The sequence below is a fragment of the Arthroderma uncinatum genome (genome assembly GCF_011692745.1).
Source record: "Arthroderma uncinatum strain CBS 119779 chromosome Unknown scaffold5, whole genome shotgun sequence".
Classification (NCBI taxonomy): Eukaryota; Fungi; Ascomycota; class Eurotiomycetes; order Onygenales; family Arthrodermataceae; genus Arthroderma; species Arthroderma uncinatum.
Genome location: NW_022983867.1, coordinates 1,970,673 through 1,995,949, shown reverse-complemented (window position 1 = coordinate 1,995,949; position 25,277 = coordinate 1,970,673). Strand labels below are relative to the sequence as shown.

At 50.9% G+C, this 25,277-nt stretch overlaps 6 protein-coding genes across 6 annotated transcripts; 4 read left to right on the top strand and 2 right to left on the bottom strand.

Annotated features, from left to right (window-relative positions):
* Positions 1-368: 368 nt before the first annotated feature.
* GIQ15_07004 (uncharacterized protein) lies at positions 369-1,160 on the top strand (the record flags this gene model as incomplete). Its single annotated transcript, XM_033554421.1, has 1 exon — positions 369-1,160. The coding sequence occupies one exon, from the start codon at positions 369-371 to the stop codon at positions 1,158-1,160; it is 792 nt and encodes a 263-aa protein (XP_033403936.1).
* Positions 1,161-1,422: 262 nt separating this feature from the next.
* GIQ15_07003 (uncharacterized protein) lies at positions 1,423-2,137 on the top strand (the record flags this gene model as incomplete). The annotated part of the gene is made up of 2 exons (XM_033554420.1): positions 1,423-1,462; positions 1,533-2,137. The coding sequence occupies 2 exons, from the start codon at positions 1,423-1,425 to the stop codon at positions 2,135-2,137; spliced, it is 645 nt and encodes a 214-aa protein (XP_033403935.1).
* Positions 2,138-2,362: 225 nt separating this feature from the next.
* Positions 2,363-8,001, bottom strand: GIQ15_07002 (ABC transporter; the record flags this gene model as incomplete). The annotated part of the gene is made up of 15 exons (XM_033554419.1): positions 2,363-3,107; positions 3,173-3,894; positions 3,946-3,988; positions 4,048-4,119; positions 4,186-4,309; positions 4,370-4,702; positions 4,755-4,917; positions 4,969-5,726; positions 5,796-6,029; positions 6,083-6,362; positions 6,419-6,645; positions 6,706-7,234; positions 7,353-7,435; positions 7,495-7,651; positions 7,855-8,001. The coding sequence occupies 15 exons, from the start codon at positions 7,999-8,001 to the stop codon at positions 2,363-2,365; spliced, it is 4,617 nt and encodes a 1,538-aa protein (XP_033403934.1).
* Positions 8,002-10,854: 2,853 nt separating this feature from the next.
* Positions 10,855-20,944, top strand: GIQ15_07001 (non-ribosomal peptide synthetase; the record flags this gene model as incomplete). The annotated part of the gene is made up of 3 exons (XM_033554418.1): positions 10,855-18,021; positions 18,081-19,692; positions 19,758-20,944. The coding sequence occupies 3 exons, from the start codon at positions 10,855-10,857 to the stop codon at positions 20,942-20,944; spliced, it is 9,966 nt and encodes a 3,321-aa protein (XP_033403933.1).
* Positions 20,945-23,274: 2,330 nt separating this feature from the next.
* GIQ15_07000 (uncharacterized protein) lies at positions 23,275-24,017 on the top strand (the record flags this gene model as incomplete). Its single annotated transcript, XM_033554417.1, has 3 exons — positions 23,275-23,338; positions 23,403-23,497; positions 23,586-24,017. 3 exons carry the CDS (start codon positions 23,275-23,277, stop codon positions 24,015-24,017), a joined length of 591 nt encoding a protein of 196 aa, XP_033403932.1.
* Positions 24,018-24,177: 160 nt separating this feature from the next.
* Positions 24,178-24,924, bottom strand: GIQ15_06999 (uncharacterized protein; the record flags this gene model as incomplete). The annotated part of the gene is made up of 1 exon (XM_033554416.1): positions 24,178-24,924. One exon carries the CDS (start codon positions 24,922-24,924, stop codon positions 24,178-24,180), a length of 747 nt encoding a protein of 248 aa, XP_033403931.1.
* Between the last annotated feature and the right edge of the window lie 353 nt (positions 24,925-25,277).

Here is a 25,277-nt window from a genome sequence, read left to right as displayed (position 1 = left end):
GACGTTAGACTTATCGTTCGCGCAATTCAAGGATCGAGAGCGGTTCTTGTCATTCTCGTGTTTGTCACTTCCGACGTTTGTAGTTATTTGTTATTTTTGTATTTGGCGCGGTGGCGGAGCGGCGAATATTTGTTCCGGGTAACCTCACGTCCAACTCCAGCAGATATGGAGAGCATTCGCAGTGACAAAGTTGATGGGAAGAGGATGCAATTGAGAGCTTCACTGCATGTGTTGGTCTGTAAATAATATTCCGATATCCTTCACTCAACACCACGAGTGGGCGTCCAACGATAACGGAACACCCAGCTCCCATTCATCATAATCCACGAAGGCCGACAATATAAAGCTCCCCGTCCTCAGTTTACACAATGGCGGACGCTCCGCCGAAGACAAGGACACGGAGCCGGAGGAAGGTGACATGGTGGCTACGGATGAAATATCGGTTGCTACGCTTAACGACACCGCTCCGGCTTCGTGGAAGCATCACTCGCCTTCGACATCACAACAAACGGCCGATTCTCGCACTCCTTCGACTCTGCCTACCCACCTCATGTCTGACTTGGTCATTCCCTATCCCGGAGCCACTCGCACCGAATGCTCTAGTCACAGACCCATCGCTCTGCTGGAGGCGGCGCATCGATAGCGACCTCAAAAACCTACAAGCTGTTCCCGTATGGCGCTCGCGGGACACCCCTCTCCGTTCCATTTACCGTCTCTACGAGGCAGTAATGGCTGGAGAGGAATATTTTGACGTTATCGGCTATGAAACAGAGTACTTTTGGTATCAGGACAGGCGCTCGTGGGAACCCCATCGCATACCAGATCCGGCCGACCCAGATCCGATTCGCTATGCGATCCTCGCAAGCATCGCCGAGGCGTTGGTATTTGCTCTAAACTGGCGCCTGAGCATCGGTATGCGCAGGAACGGGAACCATATTTATCGCCAGCACGGAAGCGACCCTTATCCGCCGTATGACCCCTTGCCTATGCCGTCGTGGACAAGGGATGTGCCCCCGGTTAAAATTGACCATCTCCGTTCGGCTATGCCCAGCAGCATGCTCGACTCTGAAGGCAGGCTGGTGCTTATTGACGAAGGAAAGAGTGAGGTGTTTCGAAAGAGGAATATCGTTGCATCAGAGTACAAGTTCTATACTATATAATATAACATAAACAATAATTGTAGGCAACACGCAGAGCTGTGTTTTCCCCGCGCTTACCTAAGCTTAGAACCCAGCCTTAGTTAAGCAACTCTCTATCTAGACAGGGACTCTAGATTCCGATGTTCACGACGCGAACATCCTCACGCCCGTCATACAGCGACGGCGGAGGACGTCTACTTTACCCGTTGAATAGCTCTAGAGTACAAGCGATAAATTACGGCCGTCCTCGGTTTTGTGTGAGAGTAATCAGCCCTGTCGAGCCATGGATCGGCCGAAACTCACGGCGGAAGAGATGCGCAAGGGTAAGATGATTCCGTTTGAGCTTTTTTACGCCATATCTTTAATTAACCACATTGCTAAACTCTATATCAGGCCTCAGTGAACTTGACGATGCTATGGGGGAAAACGAAATGATATACGCGTTTTCCCCGATCACAGTAATATCACCAGGCGGATTCCTCGCGGTCTCATATCTGAAAAACCGCAGTACCACGGAGGATATCGATATAATAATCGACCCACAGTGGACTGGAGACCAGGATATTATCCCAGCTCTCCGAGACCTATTCACAACTGTGGGTGATAAGTTGGAGCTGGGCGAAAAATGGCTCAACGACGACGTTTCTTTGTTTCTCACTCAGACGGCTCGCGAACAGCTCTTCCAAGCAGCTACGGAACAGAACATCGTTCTCTATGAAGGCACAAACCTCATAGTGCTCGGGGCCCCCCTAGAATGGGGCCTTGAATCGAAGCTGAGGCGGGTCCACACCAAGCCCGATCATCCCAAAGTGCCAACCGACATGCAAGATATACTTGCCATCCTGAAACTTCTGAGGGACCGCAAAGGAGGACCGTTGGATCGACGGGCGATACGCGAAAGTAACGTGAACGGATTCGACCAACTTCCAAGTGAGCAAACCATCGATCGCGTGGCTGAAGCGTACAGAAAGCAATATAACGAGGAGCCTTTCCATTAATAAATCGACCAGCAAGTCTACCGTAGTATCCTTTATATATATTGTTCAGTATAAGCAACCTCTTACCTTTCACGTTGCGACGCTTCGTCAATTATATTGAAGGGGTTATTTATTGTCCATGGATAGAGGTTGCCTTAGACTAGCTACATCCTAATATCAGAACTCATGTCTCAATAACAATACGCTCTTGTAGGCCCACTGCCAACTCCCTCAGATGCCGACATGTTATTCGTGTTTCTCGTCCTCATTTGCAGGCCTCTCATCCTCGCCGGCAACCTCCTCATCCTCCTCCTTGCTAGCAAGTGTCTCATCATCACTAGCAGTCTCCCCATCGTCACTACCAGCCTTCTCATCGTCACTAGCTCGCTTCTCACCCTCGCATGCAAGTTTTTCGTAGAGCTTGTGGAAGGCTGAAGTCGGTTTAGCAAGGAGTTCTTTAGGGTTGCCCGTTTCGATAATTGTGCCCTTGTCTAGCAAGACAATGCGGTCAAAGTCAAGCACTGTCTGAAGTTTGTGCGCAATGGCAACAACGGTCATGCCCTTAAACTTTTCACGAAGCACACTTCCCATAAGCTGATCGGTTTCGGCGTCAACACTACTGGTAGCCTCATCCATAATGACGATATTGCCTCGTTTGACTACCGCGCGAGCGAGGCAGAACAGCTGTCGCTGGCCGTGAGATAATTTATCATCACTAAGTTCCTCATCAAGCCCTCCACGCGTTTCCAAGAACTCCCACATACCCACCGCACGAAGCGCTTCTATGATGGCTTCATCCGTGGCCAGTTGTAGAGGATCAACATTTTCGCGGACGCTACCATAGAGAAAGAACGGCTCCTGCGGGAGTGTGTTCAATCGCCTTCGTACTTCTTGCCGCGGAATTGTGCTGATGTCGACACCGTCAATAGAAATGGTACCAGAGTCCATTTCGAGCATACGAAGGAGGCAAGAAACGAGCGATGATTTACCGCTGTTGCCTTGTAAGTGTCATATTCAATATAAAAAAGGGGGAAAGGTTTTTAGATATCAACATACCTGCCTGTTCGACCGCAAATTGCTACCTTCTCACCAGCATTGATGGAGAAGTTAATATTTTTCAGAACTTGCTCTTGAGACGAGTCATAAGAGGCAGAGACGTTTTGAAACATGATTGCCCCCGACTCCGGCCAGTCCTCTGTGACGTTACCGTCTTCGTTAGGTAGATTCTCGTCTTTAACGTCCTCTGCGTAAGAGCGCACTCTGTTTATTGCTCCAAGCGCTGTTTCTAGCTGGGTCCAGGAGGTGACCAAGGTCTGAAGGGTTGAGCTGAACGTCACAATATTAAACAACGCCACACCAAGGAAGGCGGTAGATGCATTTTGAATGTTGGTTGCAATTGCAACGAGCATGATTGCAAGCCCGGCATTTAGGAGATCCAAGACCAAGGTGAGCCATCTTTGGATACACCAGAGCAGGTAATATGGCTTCTGTGATATGTTCAAAGCCTTGTAATGGCGCTCCGTGTAGTTTCGCGACCACCCGTACGCTCTCACGCATGCCACACCACTAACAGTTTCTAAAAACTGCGAGAAAAGCGGCGCTTTGGCTTCAATATCCAAGAGTCGCAGTTGCCTAGATGTTCGGAGATAATAAAATTGAACCACGACAAGCACAAGAATGCAAAATGGAATGGCAGCTGCTATGTAACCTGCCCCGATGAAGACCAATACCCCTGAAACGATGGCCGCGAGGAACTGGAAAACGAACTGGTCAACAGACTGGGGCAGATCATTGTCGATTAGTTCTAGGTCTTGACTAAACCTGTTTACCGTAGTGCCAGCATCAGTTGACGTGAGGAAGGAAGTTGAAGCTCTGTATGAGATATCAGCATATGTAGTCACTTAGAGTGGAAAGGTGACAGATGTGCGCACCGCATAGTTGTAGTTAGTAATACTTCATGGAACCTTCGAGAAGTTTTAGGAAGGACCACTAAATTGAACATACTTTTATAGAATGTTAGTAAGATGTTTGTAGATCGTTAGATAGGCAACATGGGGGCCAATAGGTACCTGTCAGATAACGTGCAGCCTAGAATCGTGACCATTGCAAGGGCGCCATATACGCCAAGCCAGTACCCAATACGCTCGTTTGGGTGAGTGGCATTGGAATTGGTCCACCATTGCAGCCAGAGAGCTAGTTAAAGAAGTCAATAACGGTATAACTATAGACATCGCATACCTCCCAAGGACTTACAAGGAAATGTGACCCCGAAGACGAAAAAACCACATGCAAGGAGGTAGAGTGAAATAGTCCACCACCCCGCATTCTTTGCATAGTATGCGTATACCTTCATATCACCGGTCTTGCGGCTGGTTTCTAGGTTCGGATCTTCGAGTATTTCAAGTTCTTGCAAAACGTCCTCGGAAAGCTCTGGCCCCAATCGGGATGTCGTTGCCGCCTGGGGCTGACTTTCAAGCTTCCGGATATCGTCGTCGTCACTGTACAGACTTTCTCGGGTACCTTGTCGAGCAATTCCGCCCTTTTCATTCAGAAAAATGATGTTATCTGCGAAACTCAGATGATTCGCTTTTTCAACATCAGCATAATGTACCACAAAAGGCTAGGCTACAAGTCTTACCGGAATTTGTAGCTAAAATGACGGTAGACTTTAGCTTCTTCAGTAAGCCATCTGGCCGAAAGACCTCATCCAGAATGTGCCGTTCAGTGGCTCGATCCAGTCCAGTCAAGACATCGTCAAGTATCATGGTATCGTTCCTAGAATAGAGAGCACGAGCGAATGACTATAAAATATTAGTTTAGAGCAAAGCTTTCACACGAACCGTATCACCTACCACACGCATCTTCTGGCCCCCGCTTAGCCTAGACCCCTGAGTACCTATATGGGTTTGATCTCCGTTTGATAGTTCCTCAAGGTCCGCAGAGAGTGCACAAGCAGAGACTACGGTGTCATACCACTGCTTATCCCACGCGGCCATGCCAACAATATTGCTTTGGACGGTACCCCAAGTGGCCCAGGGGGACTGCGGACAGTACGCAGCCTTCGAGAATCCCGTTGCTACCGAGCCAGACGTAATTGGCATTTCTCCAAGCAACAGTTTTAGAAGGGTGGATTTCCCAGAGCCAACAGCCCCAAAAATCATGGTCACCTCACCACGAGGAATTTGAAAATTTAGGTCCCTTAGAACAGGGTCGCCTTCTACCGAATATCTGGCGGATGCATCTTCAACAATGGCAGCAAACAAGGGGGTATTCAAATCAGAGCTATGGATCTCCTTGAGCATGATGTCACCACCCTCTTTCGAGTGGGAAAGGCTTGACTCCGAAGAAACCCTTGTGCTCGTAAGAGGGGTCCTGTAGTCTTCTCGCTCCTGGGTTACCAGATATTCCTGGATGCGATTAAATGAATTAAGAATGGTTTGGATACTTTCAAGACCGCCAATGACAGTTGATACCGGGTGGTTGATTAATTCAAAAAGGCTCAGTGCGGCAAACGCAACACCTTCCGTTAAAGTGCCCGTGTTATTCGCCCTCGCAAGAAGGATGAATACCGCAAACCCCCATACCGGAGCCAATTCAGAAGACGAAAAAGCTAGTAGTCCCATGTTAGCAATCATGTGCGATACTGCCTCCTCTACCTCTTTATCTCGCATCCACTTACACGCAACAAAGACAAGTATATTCAAAACTCGATGACGGAGAGACGCGCGAATCTCAGCTACTCTTAACCCTCTGATTTGGGACGACACAATCTCAGCCAACCCTGTCATTTTTATGGCTTTCATTGACCCGAGCGACTTGGCAGTTGAAGCTAATCGCACTTCTATCGCCTCTAGCCACGGAATCTGAGCATCGGCTGCGGCCTTGGCAAGCGGTATTCCTATTATCAAGCAGACTTTACAACAGGTTAAACAGTGATCTAAGAGTTGAGGGAGGGAACTACCATACCGACGATCCACCCAACAGGAGCTACTACAGCTATCCCAAGAAGTCTATGTAATTGCCAGAGAGCAATAGCAATCTCGATGAAACCAGCATAAAGTTCGTGTATAAGGGTCAAACTGGAGTCAATGCGATCAATATCGGCACTCATCAAGGTGATTGCCTCTGCATTGTCTTCAACCGAGGAGTCAATGCGCAGTGTTTTGTCAAATATAAAAGTGACCAAACTGCCGCGGTACAGGGTAACTAGACGATACGTCTTGTGTTGGTAAACTGCGTATGATAACTAACAAATAAATGTTAGATTCTATAACACATATGCATAGAAAGGTGATGACTGACTGAAATTCCGATATAGACGATAGCGTAGGCCCCGATTAAGGAGTAAGCGATGTTCCTCGTTTGCTCGTGTGGATCTTCACTGGTAAAGTCAAGCACCCGTTGGACGAGGAATGGTTGCGAAAAGCTAAAGCCCGTATAGGCCAGGCGAGGTAAAACACCAGCCAAAATACTCCATTTATAATGAGCCAGGAATATCCAGAACAAAGCATGTCTACTTGACTTGTCGGCTGATAGGATGTGTTAGCTCATAAATTTTCATTGATGGGAGCTGGTGAGACTGGGCTTACCCTGTTCCCATTTTCCCATGAGATCGGACGGCTCGGATGCAGAAAGAAGTTCGTCATCCAGAGGCGTAAGTGTATTGACGGTTAATAATGTACTAAACCCTTTGATGAAAAGGCCGTTAAGCCAAAGGAAAAGGGCTCTATTGATAACACCGCTTGTTGCTTCAGGAGACGCATCTTGCCACTTAACATGAAGCAAGCGGCGCTTCTCGGTAACTTCTAAAATGAAACTCAGGGTCTTGACAAGGTAGCTGGCCAGGAAGACCGAGGCGATGGTATAGCTGCCTTGGATGAAGAACAGGGTGCGAGTCCGCGCAAGATCCAGGAGGAGTGATACCCCCAGATAGACGATTAGCAGCGTAGAGGGACGCACGGAACGTATATGTTCTATATACGACACCGCGGCAAGAACAAAATAGCCAGCAATGGTCAAGGCAATGCAGGCCAACGTGAGTCTCGTCTTCGGCGCTCCTTGTGGCGCATATAATACCAGGAGGACGATCTGGAGAGCGGCGTAGACGCCAAAAGTGGCCTTCACGTGACTGTGTCAACCTCATATGTAAAGAAGAACGAGAACAACACAAGGACAACACGAGAACATGGGCAGGAATAAGGACAGAAGCAAGATGAGAGAGAAGAATAGTACATACCATTTTCAGTGCGAGGATCCATGTCGACCGGATTTTAGCAGGTTCACCACGCAGGGCCAGCAAGCGGATGAACGCCCAAGCGACTTAAGGAGACTCATGTTTAGCACTCGATCCGCAAATACAGGACAACGGGAATACGCACTTGCAATCCCCAGAGCTGGGAGAGTCAAAATGCTCTCCTCAAAAAGAAGAGTGAAGTCGAAGCCCCCAAGGCATGACCTAGCCACCGCAGGACCGAAGGTGTCCTCGACAGCGACTGAACACGCCATAGCAGAGAGCTCAGGAATGACAAAGGGGAGCTACTGAATCAAACTCGCAGTGATCATTAAGTGAGGCGTACGGGGGGGTTAACGGACTCAAAAACGGGAAGGTGGGAATCGGCGAACACGGCTGATATTTGATATGATGGCCGTCCAGCGCAGCGTGTACGGAGAGGAAGGCCATCGGGCGTCCACTCCATAACTAGTTACTCTATGCAAGAGGCCAATCTCAAAGTTCCCACATTAGCTGGTGTGCCGACAGTCCAGGGATGGGGTCCCGTCCGCTCTGTCACGTTTCGTGTGATGGTGTGAGAGCAGTCAATCCGAATATAGCCACCCAGCGGGCGTCCCGGAGTATCATCGCCTTTGGCTTCGATCCATCCAGGCATGTCAGTTTCAGGTCATAACAGGGTGCTGAGATGACATTGTTCGCCTTAAAACTGTATATTTATGTCACAAGGATGAGCGGTGATGGAAGAGACCAAGTCACAATAACGCACGGCTGCTGAACAAAAGAAACACATTCCCTTGGCTCTGAAGCTACCAGGTCCCAGCGACGGCTTCCTCGCTTCCGCCGCAGCCAAGACGCGGCAATGCGTCGAGCTGGATCATCACGCCATCCCTGGCGCTGGGGAGGGAATACGGACACAGCCATTGCTGTATTCTCCGCAGGTGCTCAGTCCCTGAAGAATTGGCAGCTGGGGTAATTGCCCGCTCGGGAGAGCCTGGGGCTGGACAGAACAGGACCACTATTTTATTCTCCTTCAGCTGCTCCTCGAATCTAGAACTTGCACACCCGGCTGTTCCATGGGCGAGAGTGGACGGATGGAACGAGGGCTACACAGGCTCGCTAAAGGCAAAAGGCGTTTTAAGCGAGGGCGATGTATCTACTCCTACCAACCAAACCACACCAGCCAGGGCAATAAGCCGCCCAGTTATGCCAGTACCTCCACCGATGCAGCATAAGCAGCGGACATGGGTCGCCTTCCTCCCTGGCCGGGGGGATGCGCGCGGTACAGCTTTTTTTTTTTTCTTTCGACTAGCTCAGTACGGAGTACGGTGGTGGGTGTCCGGGTAAATCACTGATTCTCGCTAGCAGAACTATATAAGATTTGATCGCTGCTAATGCACTGTCGACCAAACGTTATTTAAGGGGCCCCCTCCGAAGGTAACTGACGCTTTATGGAGCATTATTTTTAAATTAATAATTTATAGGCAATGGTCCCTCTTCGCTTGTTATTATCGTAAACTAGCGAGGGGTAAAGACCTGTTTATTACTCGAAGTCTAAACAAAATATGCGACCCGACGCATATATGCACGAGATACGACCCAGGCCAGCAATCCCAGTCCCGGTGCCACGGTGCTTGGTTGTGGTCGGGGGAAGCCTGGGGAACCGGCCTGGAAGCTGGCAGGGGGCCAGATATCCCTGTCTCGACCTGCTTGAGCCCCTGATGACCGAAAATAGCGCCAGTGCTTGTGCTGCCCTAACTTCCGCTTATATAGCTTGACTTTTAAGCACCGGAAACTTACTTTATGTAACTTCCTATGCAATGCCCCCCCCCCCCCCCCCCCCCCCCCGTACTACTCCGCTAGTCGGTAGATCAATCAGGCGTCTTCTAGAGCCAGGCTAATATGCTACTTAGGTGCGAGCTTATATTGCGCGCATATATACACATACCCATTGGCTGTGATCCCTGTTTTCGTTGCAGAGATGATGCGGATGATCTCGAAGCTGGTTAGAGCCGTAGGTCCGTAATATGCTGCTACCAAACAACACCACGGCACCGTTGATGCCTGTACTCCGTGTGGTCGTACCCCCCTCCCCTCCCCCTTGCCCCCTCGGCAAGCTGGTTTGAGTCTGTCCGCTAGGCCTGCGGCTGGGCTGAATGTTGGATTCATAGTTAGGATGAACGCGGAGGGACTATCAATTAAACTAGCATTGCTAGTGGATGTACGGCAATGGCTGGTTCCCAGTGATTCCGGCTGAAAGTCAAGTCGAAGGAACATAGCCCCATTTTTCTCCGAACCATGGGGGGAGGGTTGGTCTATCTGTCCTCTCGAGGAGCCGCTCTGTTCTTCTCGCTTGCTTGTATCCATACGGCGTTGAACAACATAGACAGCGTGGACAGAGTTGACCTCGCACAGGCTCAGCCGCCACCTATTCCTACGGCATATGCGCCTGTACGGAGGTCCAGGCATCATTTTATCTCGTAGATCGATATCCGTCTCTGATGCTGAGTGATGTGGCCGGTGCAGGATGAGAGCTTTCCTCTGGTTCAACTGTATATCTTTCTTTTTTTATATTTCCTTCTTGCTTTTTCTCCTCGCTTTTTTGCTTTCATTTAGTCTAATTGTCCCTCTTTCTCTTCATCCTCCGCTTCCTCCACCTCATCCTGCTATATACAGCTTTGGATGCAAGGTATAGTATCCCGGTTGATGAAACCGTCGAGACTCTTCCGGCGTGGTCAGGAGGGGTAAGCGTCCCACTTCGCAGTACAGAGTATATCTGTAGGATCCAGCTGATGGCGGGATCTGCAAGGCCATGGCAGCCATGGCAGCCATGGCGTCAACACCAAGCAACACGTTGTGCCGATGCACCGATCTCCCGGAAAGATGCCCCCAGGTAAACCAGATCCCCACCAGGCTGAACCTCACCACTCCTACCTATACTTTGTGACATATATGACACTGAGCGGGTGATGTACATTTACCCGTATCTTACCGTGTTTGATGTTATATTCAGTCCGCCATGCCGAATCTTCTTTCCCCATTTCCGGATAAGGGTATAGGACCGGGGGGAAAGGGGGGAGGGGGAAGGGGGAAAATAGTTAGTATACTAAGTAAAGAGGCATATTTCTTTAGAATTTCTGCATGGAAGTATCCCGGTAAATGCTACGCGGAGAGAATCTTCGACATGCTAAAGTAACCGAGATTTGAAAGAAGGTGGTGCAATAATTAAATTAGGTGGCGTTGGATTGGTTTTCTCGTGTGGAGCGATACATGCAGTTGTTGCATGTTGGATGGCAAGCTGGGATCGGTAGCATGCTTCTTGCCTAAAACACGGGTGGCCTGTGTGGGTAGTGTCAGCAGAGTATAATAGCACATGGACGGATCGACATAAAAGACACGGTGTAGGCGCTATTTATGCCTCGTGGAATCACAAGCACGAACTTCATACTTACCTCCTTTGATCAAACATTATACCTTCTTCAGCAATAGCCATCAAACCAGAGATATCAACATGAGATACCAACTTCACGAAAGTAGTGGCTCGCCAGGAGGCAACACTGGCATTAGCACCGAGAAAGCAGAAGGCGTAAAAAGATTTGCCTTCGACAACACTTGGGCCTGGAGCTCGATCGTGCCAGAGCCCGTGGAGGCATGTGTCCATAGTTTAGTCAAGCGGATTGCCTGGGAGAAACCAGCGGCCCCCGCCATATGCTCGTGGGATGGTGACCTGACATATCTCCAGCTAGATCAGTTGTCCAGCAGGCTGGCCTATCAACTGATTGAAGGTGGTGTGATACCAGGATCGAGGGTGGTTCTCTGCTTTGAGAAGACATGCCTCGCGCCCGTGTCCATGCTGGCCGTGATGAAAGCAGGGGGTGTCTCTGTACCGCTTGATATAGGACAGCCCCAACAACACCTTCGTGCCATAACAGACCATATTGCAGCACCGATATTCTTGTCATCTCCGGCAAACGAACAGCTAGCACGGAACCTCGGAGAAGGCAACGTCATGGTCGTGGATCGTGAGTTGCTATCAAGCATAAAGAATGCCCCTGTGTCACCTCACGAGCTACCAGCAGTGAGCCCTTCGGACACGCTCTGTGAGATTTACAGCGTCGATAGCAAAACCAGACTGCCTAAAGAGGACGAAAGTCTCATCATTACACATCGAAATCTGAGCAGCGCAGCCACATATCAGCAAACAGCTCTGGGTTTCACCAATAATTCCCGAATCTGCGATCTCGAGTCATATGCATCGGATGTCACGTGGTATAACTTACTCGTCTTGACCTGCGGCGGCTGTCTATGTATACCCCCAACGCTTGAGCGCCAGGAGGATAGGAATGACCTCATCTCCGCCCTGCAGTCTAATTATGCACTTTTGAGCTCGAAGTCTGCCGCAACTTTGGATAATTCTGAGCTGTTTCGCTTGGTTCAGCTCAAATATATCGCAGCTTCAGTTACTCAGTTGGACGTAAAGGCTTTGGACAGGAAGGCGGCCACCTCGGATGCATCGGACTCATCGGAGGGTTCCGTCAGCTCATGTACGACCCCAGGACCTAGAACAGAAAATGCCGAAAGTGAGGTCCTGAGAAGAAGCCCCGACGACGGAGAAGTCGTTATCCACGACCTTCAACTTATTGACGACGATGACTGGGAAATATCCAACGATAACATCATCAACGACCATGTACAAGACGAAGAAAACGCAGCATTCGTCCTTGATTTACACAAGAAGCAGCCCACGGTCCATTGCGAGGAAGTGAGGTTGAGTGATTCGTCTACCGGATCCCCTATTAGTTCCAACGGATCCGTCGTTACCTACGAAGACATCATCAGCCCTATCGACCATGAGCCTTCTGTGTCCGCAATTCAACCCTTTTCCCTCTTGAATTCGTCAGTCGACAAGGGAGAGGCACAGGCATATGCAGCTCGCCTATGCCATGTCAAGGAGTCTCAGGTTCTGGATATTATGCCATGTACGCCATTGCAAGAGGGTTTGCTGGCCATGACGGCCAAGAGGCCAGGAGATTACGTGGCCAAAAACGTTTTCGAGATTGCGGATGGCATCGACACGGGGCGGCTGCGCCGTGCCTGGGACCACGTCGTGTTGATGAACCCGATCCTCCGGACACGAATCGTGAGTCTCCCTCACCACGGCATCATGCAGGTCGTGCTAGACGAAGCAGTGCAATGGACATTAGGCAAATCCCTTCACAGAGAGCAGCCCACAGATGCTGACAGCGGGGATAATGCCATGGGATTGGGTACGCCTCTCACGAGATTCGCCGTCTTCGAAACTGACATTGGTGGCCCTTGCCATTTCGTGTGGGACATACACCACGCTCTGTATGACGGGTGGAGCATACCGCTCCTGTTATCCCAGGCCGAACATGCCTACTTCAACGAGTTCTGCCCGCCCTTGGAGCCCATGGCGGCCTTTATAAAATATATCCTTGAGCGAGATGTGGGCGCCGAAAAGGTGTTCTGGCAAGACCAGTTTGTTAACACCAAAGGCTCTCATTTCCCGTCAGTAAAGGCAGGCTACCATCCTAAGCCACAGTCTCAGGTTATGCGGACGATCTCGAACCTTGACTGGAGTCGAGGTGATTTCACACCGAGTACCGTTATCAGAGCTGCCTGGTCAATTGCTATGGCAAATGGCGCCGGTTCCAATGAGGCACTCTTCGGAGCGGTAGTCACGGGACGCCAGGCTCCGATCGCTAATATCGAGTTGATGGCGGGCCCAACAATCGCCACACTGCCCATCCGGGTTGAGGTAGACTGGGATGCATCCTTTAGACAACTCCTCGATGCTGTCCAGCGCCAGAGTGCGGAGATGATTCCATTCGAGCAGACTGGCCTGCAGCGGATTTCCCGGGTAAGTGAACAGGCCGCCCTTGGTTGTCAGTTCCAGACTCTGCTGGTGGTCCAGCCTGGCGGTGGAGGCAGTGACGAGTGCTGCAGGTCGTTTTTGACCGAGCCCGCCAGCCCTCAAGCCGGAGGGGAACAGTGGCAAGGCTCCGGCACACACGCTATCGTGGCCGAGTGCCACCTAGAATCGGATGGCGTCCACCTTCGGATTGGTTTCGACTCCAGTCTCATCGGGCAGCAAAAGATGGAGCGGATTATCCGCGACTTCGAGTCCGCGATCAAGCAGCTATCCAGCAGTAGTCTGAGACAGGAGAAGCTCGCCATCCTAGCCCAGGACTACTCTGGCCTGGAAGATGTCTGGGCTTGGAACGAGACCGTGCCTGAGGCGACGGAGGCGTGCATCCACGATCTGATCGCCCAGCGAGTCCGGGAAAGCCCACAGGCCCAGGCCATCTGTTCATGGGACGGCGATATGACCTACCAGGAGCTGGACCATCTGTCCACAAGCCTGGCCCATCAGTTCGCCGCCAGGGGAATCGCCGGGACCGTCGTGCCTCTGCTCTTCGAGAAATCCAAGTTCATGCCGGTCGCCGTGCTCGCCGTGATGAAGGCCGGCGGAGGCTGCCTGCCGATGGATATTAAACAACCATACGAGCGTCTCTCAGCAATAGCAACACAGGCCGACTCCTCCATCATCCTCTCGTCGGTGCAGTGCGAGGCTGTTGCCCGCAGACTCGCCGCAGAGTCGAAGGACGTCGTCGTCGTCGGCCCGGATCAACCTATCCCCGACGTCGCCTGCCAAGCCTCCGCCCTGCCCAACGTCAGTCCATCCGACATCCTCTACGTCGTCTTCACGTCCGGCAGCACTGGCACGCCAAAGGGCGTCATCAACACCCACCGCGGCCTGTGTAGCGCGATCACCTATCAGCAAAAGGAATTGGGCTTCTCCAGTGCCACCAGAGTCTTCGACTTCGCCTCCTACGCCTTTGACGCGGCCTGGTGCAATCTACTCCATGCCCTCACGGCCGGAGGAACCCTTTGCATCCCGTCGCAGGATGAGCGCGAGAATGATCTAGCAGGCTGTCTGGAGAAGTACAACGTCACAAGCGTCGACTTCACACCTTCGGTTGCTCGCTTTCTGGGGCCGACTGTGCTCTCGCGACTCTCCACCCTCATCTTGGGGGGTGAGGCCGTCCTTCCTGGTGACGCTTACCTAGCGGGTGATAATACACATATCATCAATGTGTATGGTCCCGCCGAGTGCACCCCAACTGCTACCTTTGCTGAGATCACTGCCGGAAACAACATAGAAATTGGCCGTGGAGCAGGCGTTTGTACATGGGTTGTCGATCCTGATGATCCGGGGTCCCTGTCGCCGGTTGGAACCATTGGCGAGCTGTGGCTCGAGGGACCTCTGGTCGGCGGGGGATATCTCAACGATCCAGAGAAGACGGCCGCGGCTTTCGTAAACGATCCACCATGGCTGCTCCGCGGCGTTCCCGCGCGACATGGTCGGCCTGGTCAGCCTGGTCGCTCAGGGCGGCTTTATCGTACCGGTGACCTTGTACAATATAAGGAAGACGGGTCCCTCACTTTTGTCAGCCGTAAAGATACCCAGGTAAAGATCAGAGGGCAGCGCGTCGAGCTCGGAGATGTCGAACAACATGTCCTTGATACCCTAACCCTTGATTTCCAAGTCCAGAATGTCACTGTGAATAGCGCCCAGGTTACGGCCGAAACCATCAACCCAGATGGTTCCAATAGCGCTGTTCTCGTCGCATTTGTTACCCTCACATGCGATGGAGAGACGGGAATCACAGAGGATGCACATAACACTGCAGTCAAGAAGGCAACGGATGGGTTGGCCGATCGGCTGGCAGAGAAAGTGCCGGTTTATATGATACCAACATCATATATCCCGATGTACAGCCTGCCGATGACGCCCACAGGTAAAACGGACCGACGGAAACTCCGCTCCACCGGTGAATATCTCTGGCTAAAGTACCGCAACGCTGCTGACGAGGACGAGCCAGCAGAGTCGCTAAGTGATATGGAAACTATCCTCCAACAGGTATGGATGTCTGTCCTCAACCTATCGGCCCGAGAAACCTCTGTCAATAAGCCGTTCACGCGGCTAGGTGGTGACTCCATCACGGCCATGCAGGTAGTTTCCCAATGCCGACTCCATAATATCGGCGTCACAGTTAGCCAGATTCTTCAGGCTTCAACTATTAGAAGACTGGCAGCCGCTTGCCAGGTTCATTTACCTGGCAACGCAGAAAACGACAACCAGGAGGGCGAAGAAACGGAAGGCCCATTTGAACTTGCACCAATTCAGCAAATGTTCTTTGATTCCTACCCTGATGGCCTCGACCATTACAACCAGACTTTCGTACTAGAGTTAGGCAAGCCAGTTTTGCCCGCCACCTTCGAGGCTGCCGTACAAGCGCTCGTCAAACGCCATGCAGCCCTACGGACGCGCTTCAGCAGAGACCCCGAAAGTGGTCACTGGATGCAAACTTTATCAGGCGAAGATGACCCACTGTCGTTTACTTACGCTGAGCATTCAGTTGCCAATCACAGTGGTGTTGCCAAAGCAGGGCAATGGCGACAGTTAAACTTGGATATCCAAAAAGGACCACTCTTTGCTTGTGATCTTTTTAACGTTGTTGATTACCCTCAAGTTGTCGTGCTCTCCGCCCATCACCTAGTTGTCGACTTAGTGTCGTGGCGTATAATTTGGGGTGACCTCGAGGACTTTATTGAGCATGGAGTTCTGCTCTCCCAGCCAACGACATCCTTCCAAACGTGGTGTAAGCGACAGGCGAAGATTGGCCGCAATTTGTCACCCTTATCAGTGCTCCCATACTCTATGCCTGAGTCGGGATGGGATTTTTGGGGCTTGCCGCTATCAGAGAATACATTCAACGACCTTGTGGTCTTTACCGAGACGTTCGATGAAGCCATCAGCATCCCACTCTTTGGTGAGAGCAATGGAAGTCTTCAAACCGAACCAGTTGATATTATTCTAGGCGCAGTCGCGCACTCCTTCCTCCAAACCTTCTCAGAGCGCACTGTGCCAGTTATTTGGAGTGAGGGGCATGGAAGGGACCAATCTGACGACCTGCCATTAGATGTGTCAGGGACGGTGGGGTGGTTTACGACGATAAAACCTCTCCCAGTTGATATCACACTCGGAAGCTCCGTTGTCGACGCAATTAAAATGGCCAAAGACAGGAGAAGCGGCATTCCGGGCAAGGGCCTACCGTATTTTGCATGCCGATATCACAGTGAGTCAGGTCGAGAAGCATTCAAAGACCACCACGCTGTTGAGGTTATGTTCAACTTCACCGGAAGATACCAACAGCTTGAAGCTGAAGAAGGCTTATTCAAGCGTCCTTCGTATTTGGGCGAAGCAGACGGCCAAATCCAGGAAGTCCCTGAATTGGCACGCCGATTCACCTTGATCGAAGTCGACGCCCACGTAGAGGGGGACCGCCTCGTCGTTTCGTTCAGTGTTCACAAGAACATGAAGCATCAGGATAGGCTTGGCCAGTGGGCTAAGAATTTTAGTAGCACACTGGAATCAGTCACCAGGGATTTGCAACACTCTCCCCGAGAATTTACCCTATGTGACCTGCCAGCTCTCCCCCTTACGTACTCCGGCTTAGACGTGTTGTTGAGGGAACAACTGCCTAGCATGGGAATCAGGGCTGAGGATGTCGCTGATATATACCCCTGCTCCCCACTTCAAGAGGGCATCTTACTGAGCGTTGAGAAGGAAACAGCCTCTTATGACGCATTCTCTATCTGGCGTTGTGTACCACATGATGGTAATGGCGTCTCTACTTCTCGGTTAGAAGCAGCTTGGAGGACGGTCGTCAGTCGTCACACGATTCTTCAATCAGTCTTCTGTCTGCATCCGGAGGGCAACGGTTACATACAGATTGTCGTCCCTTTGTCAACTCTCCGTGTGGCACACATTACAACTGAGGACGATAACCCAAGCTCTGTACTTACCCGTCTAGGAAGACCTACATACGCCGCCAATGAGCCTGAGCATGCTTTCACCATCTGTTCGTCTGCAAGTGGCGAGGTTGCCTGTCGTCTTGATTCCAACCACACACTCATTGACGGATGGAGCATAAATGTCCTGCTTCAAGACATTATTACGCTGTACACCGGTTCTAACCTGCCACCTGCTCCGCCATTCGGCAGTATCATTCGCTATATCAGTAGCATACCGAAGGCTCAGAGGATTGCTTCCTGGACTAAACTTCTAGGGGGTGTACAATCTAGCGAATTCCCCACAGCTTCAGTGAATCCACTACAGGTGGTGGAAGAAACTCATGGCGATATTCAAATTGCTGCCGCATTGATACCTGGTGTATTGGATATCTGCAAGAAGCTAGGAATTACTCGATCGGTTTTCCTCCAAGTAGCCTGGGCAATGCTTCTCTCCCATTTCACTGGTCAATCTGATGTATGTTTTGGATATCTCTCCTCCTGTAGAGATTCACCTGTGGATGGAGTCGAATCTATGGTTGGTCCACTAGCCAATTTGCTCATCAGTCGCATCGACCTCCGACCTTCGGCTAAAGACGTGCTTGAGAAGGTGTCTGAGACCTCGATCCGCCACTTGGAAATCCAGCATACATCTTTGGCAGATATACAACATCATGTCGGCCTGTCAGGGAGACGACTGTTTAACACGGCCCTCTCGATTCGTGGAGGCGACAAGCTTAAGGGTGAGGAGGACTCAAGCCTGTCATTCGAGCCATGTACTGGCGAGGATCCAAATGAGGTACGTGCATCACTATGGCCATTTTGAAAATGCAGAGAGGCTAACTTTGTTTTCTCCAGTATGATTTGAATCTTAGCGCAAATGTTGATGGAGACTGCATTGATGTAGTGATTTCTTACAGGCCGCCATACGTCAGCCACAAGGTAGCTCAAGAAGCCGCCGGGGTTTTTACGAAGGCCGTAAATTACCTCGTGGCTGTCAACACTGAAGATATCGATGAGGAGTCACTTTGCGGCGATTTCTTCAAACGCATTGTTGGTGCAGATGAAAAATCCACTGAAGACTTCTGGCGAACCCACTTATCCGACACCCAAGGTGCCCATTTCCCTGCTATAAATGATGTCACTTACCAGGGCCGACCCGACCGAGAGACGACACTGGAGATAAAACATCTCGAATGGACGAACGCCGGCGGCTACACAGCGGCCACCCTAGTCAAAGCTGCTTGGTCGATTGTCTCGGCTAAGAGCCTTCGTTCCGACGAGGCTCTATTTGGAGAGTCGGTCGCTGATGGTACTGCAGTCCTACCAGTCCGAGTCCCACTGAATTGGGATGCGACTGTTGATCAACTACTGCAAGAGCTGCAGCACCAAGCAAAAGAGATGAGCGTATTCTCACGAACACCACTCCAGCGAATCCGATCAATAAGTGAAAATACCAACCTTGGTTGCTGTTTCCGTACAGTCATCCATGTTGTTGACCACTTAGAAAATGTGCTCATGGAGGACCAGTCTAGTTCCACGACGAAAGCGGGCGAAGCAGGTCAATACATCGAGACGCATGCCATGGCCACCCAATTCCAAGTACGGCCTGACAGCATGAACATGCACATTGGGTTCGACTCAGGTGTTGTGGGGGAATTGCAAGCTACACGCATCGGCCATCAGTTTGAACATGTACTTCACCAACTGCTCAATCCAAAGGGACGCGGACAGAAGCTCAGTGATGTTACCGTGACAAGTCCTCAGGATATCAACGATATCTGGACGTGGAACGGTGCAGTTCCAGAAGCTGTTAAGGGATGTGTGCATGAATTGATTATCCAACAAGCCCTTGAATCGCCCCTTGCCCCAGCCATAAATGCCTGGGATGGTGAGTTGACATATCAACAACTGCATGACTTGTCATCTCGTCTTGCATATAAGTTGATACAGAGAGGTGTTGGGCGAGGAACAATCGTGCCACTCTTTTTTGAGAAGTCGATGTGGACACCAGTCGCGGCGCTTGCCGTAATGAAAACTGGCGCTGCATTGGTTCTCACAGACACCACATCGCAGCCTGAACAGAGGCTTCAGACAATTACAGCACAGGTCAAGGCCAAAGTTTGCCTGTCATCTGCGGCAAATGAAACTTTAGCGCTTCGCCTTGGCGTCGATGAAGTTCTCGTCGTAGGACCAGATCATCTTCCAGGCTCGGCCTCTACAGAGCAACATCAATTGGAGGACGATCCTACATTGCCAGATGTTGACCCTACCGATCTTTTGTATATCATGTTCACTTCAGGGACCACCGGAACACCAAAAGGTGTGATGTTAAGCCACCAAAACCTGTGCAGCGCGATAGCGTATCAGCGAGCCATGCTAGGCTATACCCAGAGCTCTCGGGTTCTTGACTTCTGCTCCTATGCTTTTGATGTGGCGTGGTCTAACCTACTAAACACTTTAACAGTTGGTAAGTTTACGCTCTATCCAAAATCTTCGCCCCCGTGTATATTTTAGATTCTAATATGGTTTTAGGAGCGTGTCTCTGTATTGCATCCGCATCAGAGCGCCAAAACGACCTTTCTGGATGCCTAGAAAAGTACAAAGTTACCCTTGCCGACCTAACACCTTCCATTGCACGCCACTTAACGGGACTTGAAAGGTTGTCTACGCTTGTATTGGGAGGGGAAGTCGTCCTGCCGACTGACGCGAAGTTGGCTGGCAGCCAAACACGCGTCAAGAATGCCTATGGCCCAGCAGAATGTACTACCTCTTCAACAATACTGGATCTTTCCGATGACCCTAACGGTGGCCTTGGCCGAGGGGTTGGGCTATGCACATGGATTGTCGAGCCAGATAACCCTGAGCGTCTGGCACCAATTCACTCCCCAGGCGAACTCTGGCTAGAGGGCCCTCTGGTTGGTGATGGCTATCTCGACGATCCTATCAAGTCAGCGGCAGCCTTTGTCCAAGATCCAGCATGGTTGGTACGTGGCGCTCCCAGCGGGCAGCCTGGACGGCATGGTCGAGTTTACCGCACAGGAGACCTGGTTCGATATAGAGAGGATGGGTCACTTATATATATGGGCCGCAAAGACACGCAGGTAAAGGTTCGTGGCCAGCGTGTTGAGCTAGGTGAGGTTGAGCATTGGGTCACGAACGCAATCCAGACACCAAGCGAGAGTTCTGCGAATGTACAGGTCGTTGCTGAGACTATCAAGCCAAAGGGAGCCGACAGTGCAATTTTGGCTGCTTTCGTGTCTCTCGATGCCGCTGGTGAAGCTCACGACGCCCTAGTGAAACAAGCAGTACTCGGAGTGAATGACCAGCTAGCGGCGGAACTACCCCCCTATCTAATTCCTACGATTTATATCCCTCTAGAGACGATCCCCAGGATGGCCACGGGCAAGGTCGATCGTTCACGACTCCGCGCCATTGGAAATTCACTGTCCGCAGATGAGCTGGCTCAACTGAGTCGGTCAGAAAGCGAGCGGTTGCCACCACAAACAGACGCGGAGCGGCTCATCCAAGTCCTTTGGGCTGAGATTCTCAAAGTAGACCCAGAAACGATCAGTATCGATGACAGCTTCTTCCGCATTGGCGGTGATTCTATAGGGGCTATGCGACTTGTCGGGATGGCGCGTCAGAGAGGTATCACCCTCACAGTCCGAGATATATTCCGAAGCCCAGTTCTTCGTGACCTCGCAGCTCTTGAGGCTTGATTGCTGGATCTACTAGGGGAACAGCGTGATGAGATTTGACCTTACAGGAGCCTACTGGCTTTTTTTCTTCCCGGGTAGGAGTTTCTTATGTGTTGTGTAATTATGTATATATTTTCTCTACTATTTAACTAAAATAATGTAATTGATCACTCATTATTTCATGACACTTGGCCACGATGCCTACCTGAGAACCATCCGACAGCGAACTTCAATATAGGTATTGAGACCTTATCATGACTTCCAGTGATGGCCTCGGTACTACCCTCGTCTTCCTCTATATGTAAGCAGGTTCTCCTAGGAGATAAGTCGTGGTCGAATTAGTGGCAGTGACATTACTGTAAGGACGGCCCTCTATGAGCCCAGTCAGGGCCCGTCTCTGGTAGCTCAGAGACTCGAATGCCTGCAGGGTACGGTGTTGCTCTCCTGCACGGCCTACAGGGAAACAATGCTTGTTGCCCATGAGCAGGGTCATGGCCCATAACACAAAGTTGAAACTGGGGTTTTAGCCGTCTGCATACCAGCCGGCGGACATGGAACTATATTAGGTGCGAATATATATAACTCCGGCAGACACAGCCATGTATATACCAATAGAACCCCTGTCCTGCAACAGCAGGCTGACAAGGAGTCTATCTTTCAACCAACTTGATTGTACCCCGTATTTACTACCCGGACTGATCTCCCACCCGCGATCATCATCACCATCATCACCATCATATGCAAGCATGGTTCCCGTACAGCAAGTAGGCCATCGTACCGGATATTGCACGGCTGGCCGTATCAAGACGAAATAACTGCCTTGTCACAAGGTCAACTGGCATCCCGCCCAAAATCCCAGATGCAGGCAGGCATCAACCTTGTCATCGCACGACTCGATACATTAGCTGTCCTAACTGTGGTCGTCAGCCTCTCATGCGAGGTATAGCTGCGGCAAGTCTACAGCCTGACTGGCAGGCATTGACTGGGCCGGTGTTGTAAGGGTAATGATATACAGATATAAAGCGTCTGGGGGTTTACCCCTGTTATAGATCCCCCCACATGGTAAGTACTCCGTAGTTTTGCTACTATCCTCGACAGCAGCACGCAGCCGTGGATGACGTCTTGTCTTACGCATTCGACGCGGTAAACCCCGGGAGTAGAATAATGAAGTGGCTCAACTGCTGCCCGATGGGACCATTTGATACCTTCTAACGTCAAACAAGGAGACCGGATCTGATTTGCGAGTTGAGTTCAGCGTCTAGCAATCTAATGAAGTTCTCAGATACTCTTGGGAACGACTTTCTGCTGAGATATTGTATGGGGGTGTAAGGGCTCGAGGCTGTAGATGAAGCTTTGGACAGTCATCGCCGTAGAAACCTGCTTTCAAAACACATACTCTGTATTATCAATAGCTTGCTCAGCAGGATGACCCAACAATTATTGCATCGCATTGCATTGCATCTCTTAAACATTAAGTATCATGCACGATCTTGCAGGCATCCTATGGTGGCTGACTACAGGGGCTGGCCGGTAGTTATAGATTCCCGCCCTGCGATGCCTGGAAGCCGTACGCCTTTTCCGTGGGCAGGACAAGCAGCCATAGTATCAAGTGCCGGTGTTCAAGTGAAGAATATCCTTTGGCACTGAAGGCTATCGCATAATCTCTACTCGGTAGGACCGTCGTGGTAATCTGTCAAGTCAAGGGCCCAGACTAGACACTCAAGGCGTCACGAACAAACCAAAGTCTCAGGATTCTGTGCAAGTTTCGATACTCCATGGTGTCCTGGCACGGTCTCCAATATTATACCCAGCGGTTGTCACTTTCATCTTCGTCTTGAGCTGTAGTGAGTTGGTTTATACAGCACTATTTCTAGCTCATATAGCCTAGATGCGAAACCTGGACATTCTATTGTGAGGAAACTGGCTGAAGCGCCAGCAAATACCAGGCAAATGCCATATTTCGGGTCTTGGTGATGGGAACCAAATGGTCAATGTCTTCACCGAAGACGGGGACTTGATGTGGTTTCGTCGTCAAAGATGAAGCCAATGTCATCTATGTTATCTTGGTTCAGCGTTGAATCTGCCATCTACATAACATACCGCGAGGGAGTAGGAAAAAGATTTCTTTCTCACCATGACTTCCAGCTATCCACTCAGTCACTTATTGTCTGGTAGGTTATATAGATATTTATATCAGATATCAGGCACTTTGTCGTTGCCCTTGTTAGCGGGCGAGGGGTTACATAATGAGGCGAAGGGAAAGAGGCCTGGGTTCAGCTTCGACAACCACGCTCGGTACGGGTATATCTAGCAGATATAGAGGATATCCGATGTGCTGTTGACGAGTGTAGATGCTCGAAGATGGCGCCGTCGCCCGGCGGAAGAACTACCTGGGGAAGGCTGACTTTGAGAAAGGTACAAGCTACAGTGCTCCTTGCTCGGCTGTGGCTGGATTGAAAGACTAAAACCACTTATCTAGGCCTGAAAGCATTGGACGAGGAGATAGGGAAAGATGAGATGATTACGGCCTTTGCCCCTATTCGGATGATCACAGCCGGAGGCTTTTTGGCAGTGGTGTGTACCTCCAGAGCAGAGACTCAACGGGCGACCTCGATTACCCTACCTGCTGGAGCCAGAATGGGCATCGGACGCTGACATCCAGAAGCCCCTCAAGGCGGCAATCAAGAAGACCGGCAAGGATCTCTATTTTGATACCGAGTGGGCAAACGAGGATATGGCTTTATTTGTCACAAAGTCTGCCAGAGAGTATCTCTTTAGCAAGGCGGAAGAGCAGAATATCGTGCTGTTTAGAGGAGATAACCTTGTTCTCCTGGCAGCCCCTATGAAGTGGGCGGTTGAACGAAAGATCAGGAGAATTTACGCGGCGGACCGTGGGCGGAAGGCCGAGTCCGACCTGAGCGACTGTCTGGCGATGCTCAAATATCTAAGAGAGCAACGGAATGGGCCCCTGGATCGCGAGTACATCCGTACGTTGAACATCAATGCTTTCGATGTGCTGCCGGACGCTCAAACCATGGACACCATCGCCGAGGCATATCGCGAGAAATACAACGAGGAGATCTTCAAGGAGTGACGTTCCCCTCTGATTATCACTGTGTATAGAAGATGAATACAACCAAGGGCGGACAGCCCCCTACGACAGCACTCCCAGCCTAGATATGTTAGCGTTGTCTCTAGAGAAGAAGCAGGGCCCTCACATGCTCGTTGGCCGTAGGGCTTCCTAGTCTACTCTCTCATATAGTGTACAGCCAGCCAACGTTGGTAACGATGTTTCGCTTCGAGAACGTTTTGCTGCATCCCTTTTCTTCCAGCACGAGCTGATTCTTGCTGTTCACAAACTCCTGCGGCAGCTGCGCCAGGCTGTCTGGCGGGATCGGTGGCACGTATTTCGTCCATTCAGGCCCGGATACCGGTGTGTATGGCGGGTATGGTTCGTCGTCGGTCTGTCTGAGGATGTGCTTGCGATTCCGTCTCATCCCCAGACTCAGTCGCCAGTTAAATGCGGTGACAAGCTCCTCTACAAGGGACGCGAGGATGGCATATCGTACCGGATCCGAGTCTTGCGGATCCTTGATCGCGTCTAACTTCCAGCCTCGATACCAAAAGTACTCCGTCTCTCGGCCCATGGGAGTGTATTCGCCGGAAGCCATGGATTCGTACAGTCGGTAAAGTGACCGCATCGAGGTGTCCCGCATGCACCAGATGGGAACTGCGAGATACCTGTTGAACTGGCGCCGGCGGGAGTTCATCAATGCCTCGTTCCCTAGTATCTCACGGGGGGACACTGGCTGTGGCAGGGGGAATCGCCATGTGGGATATGGGATGAAGAGGCGGAGGAGCTCGAGATAGGGGTGTTTATGGTTGTGTCGAAGGACGACAATGCTGCCGCGCAGGTCGAGCGGAGTATGCAAGCGATAGCGGATGCGCCTGATGAAGACCCTGACGGCAAGCCAGAAAGGAAGCGAGCGAAGTTTGGGCATGTTACGTCTATTATCAAGTATCAAGCAGTTATTTGGTCATGTATTATCAAAGTATCAAGTTCTTCTTATATCAAAGTCGGAGTTGAGGATGTCCACGTGATCAAACCTCCGACTTTCTCGATTTCGGGCTTTATACGAGCATCAAACAAGAGACAAGACAGACAAAACAGACAAGACCGAGGAGCCGATGGTGGCGAGTCCGAAGACGCTATATCTGGCTGCGAGGCCTGGCCGGCAGTGCCATGACAGCAGAAGAGGAGATAGACGGCGTTGACCCCGAGTCTCTTCTCTGACCCTCCTCCATCTCGGCTAACAGCATCATCGTATCCTCGAGAGCGCAGACGTCTAGCCGG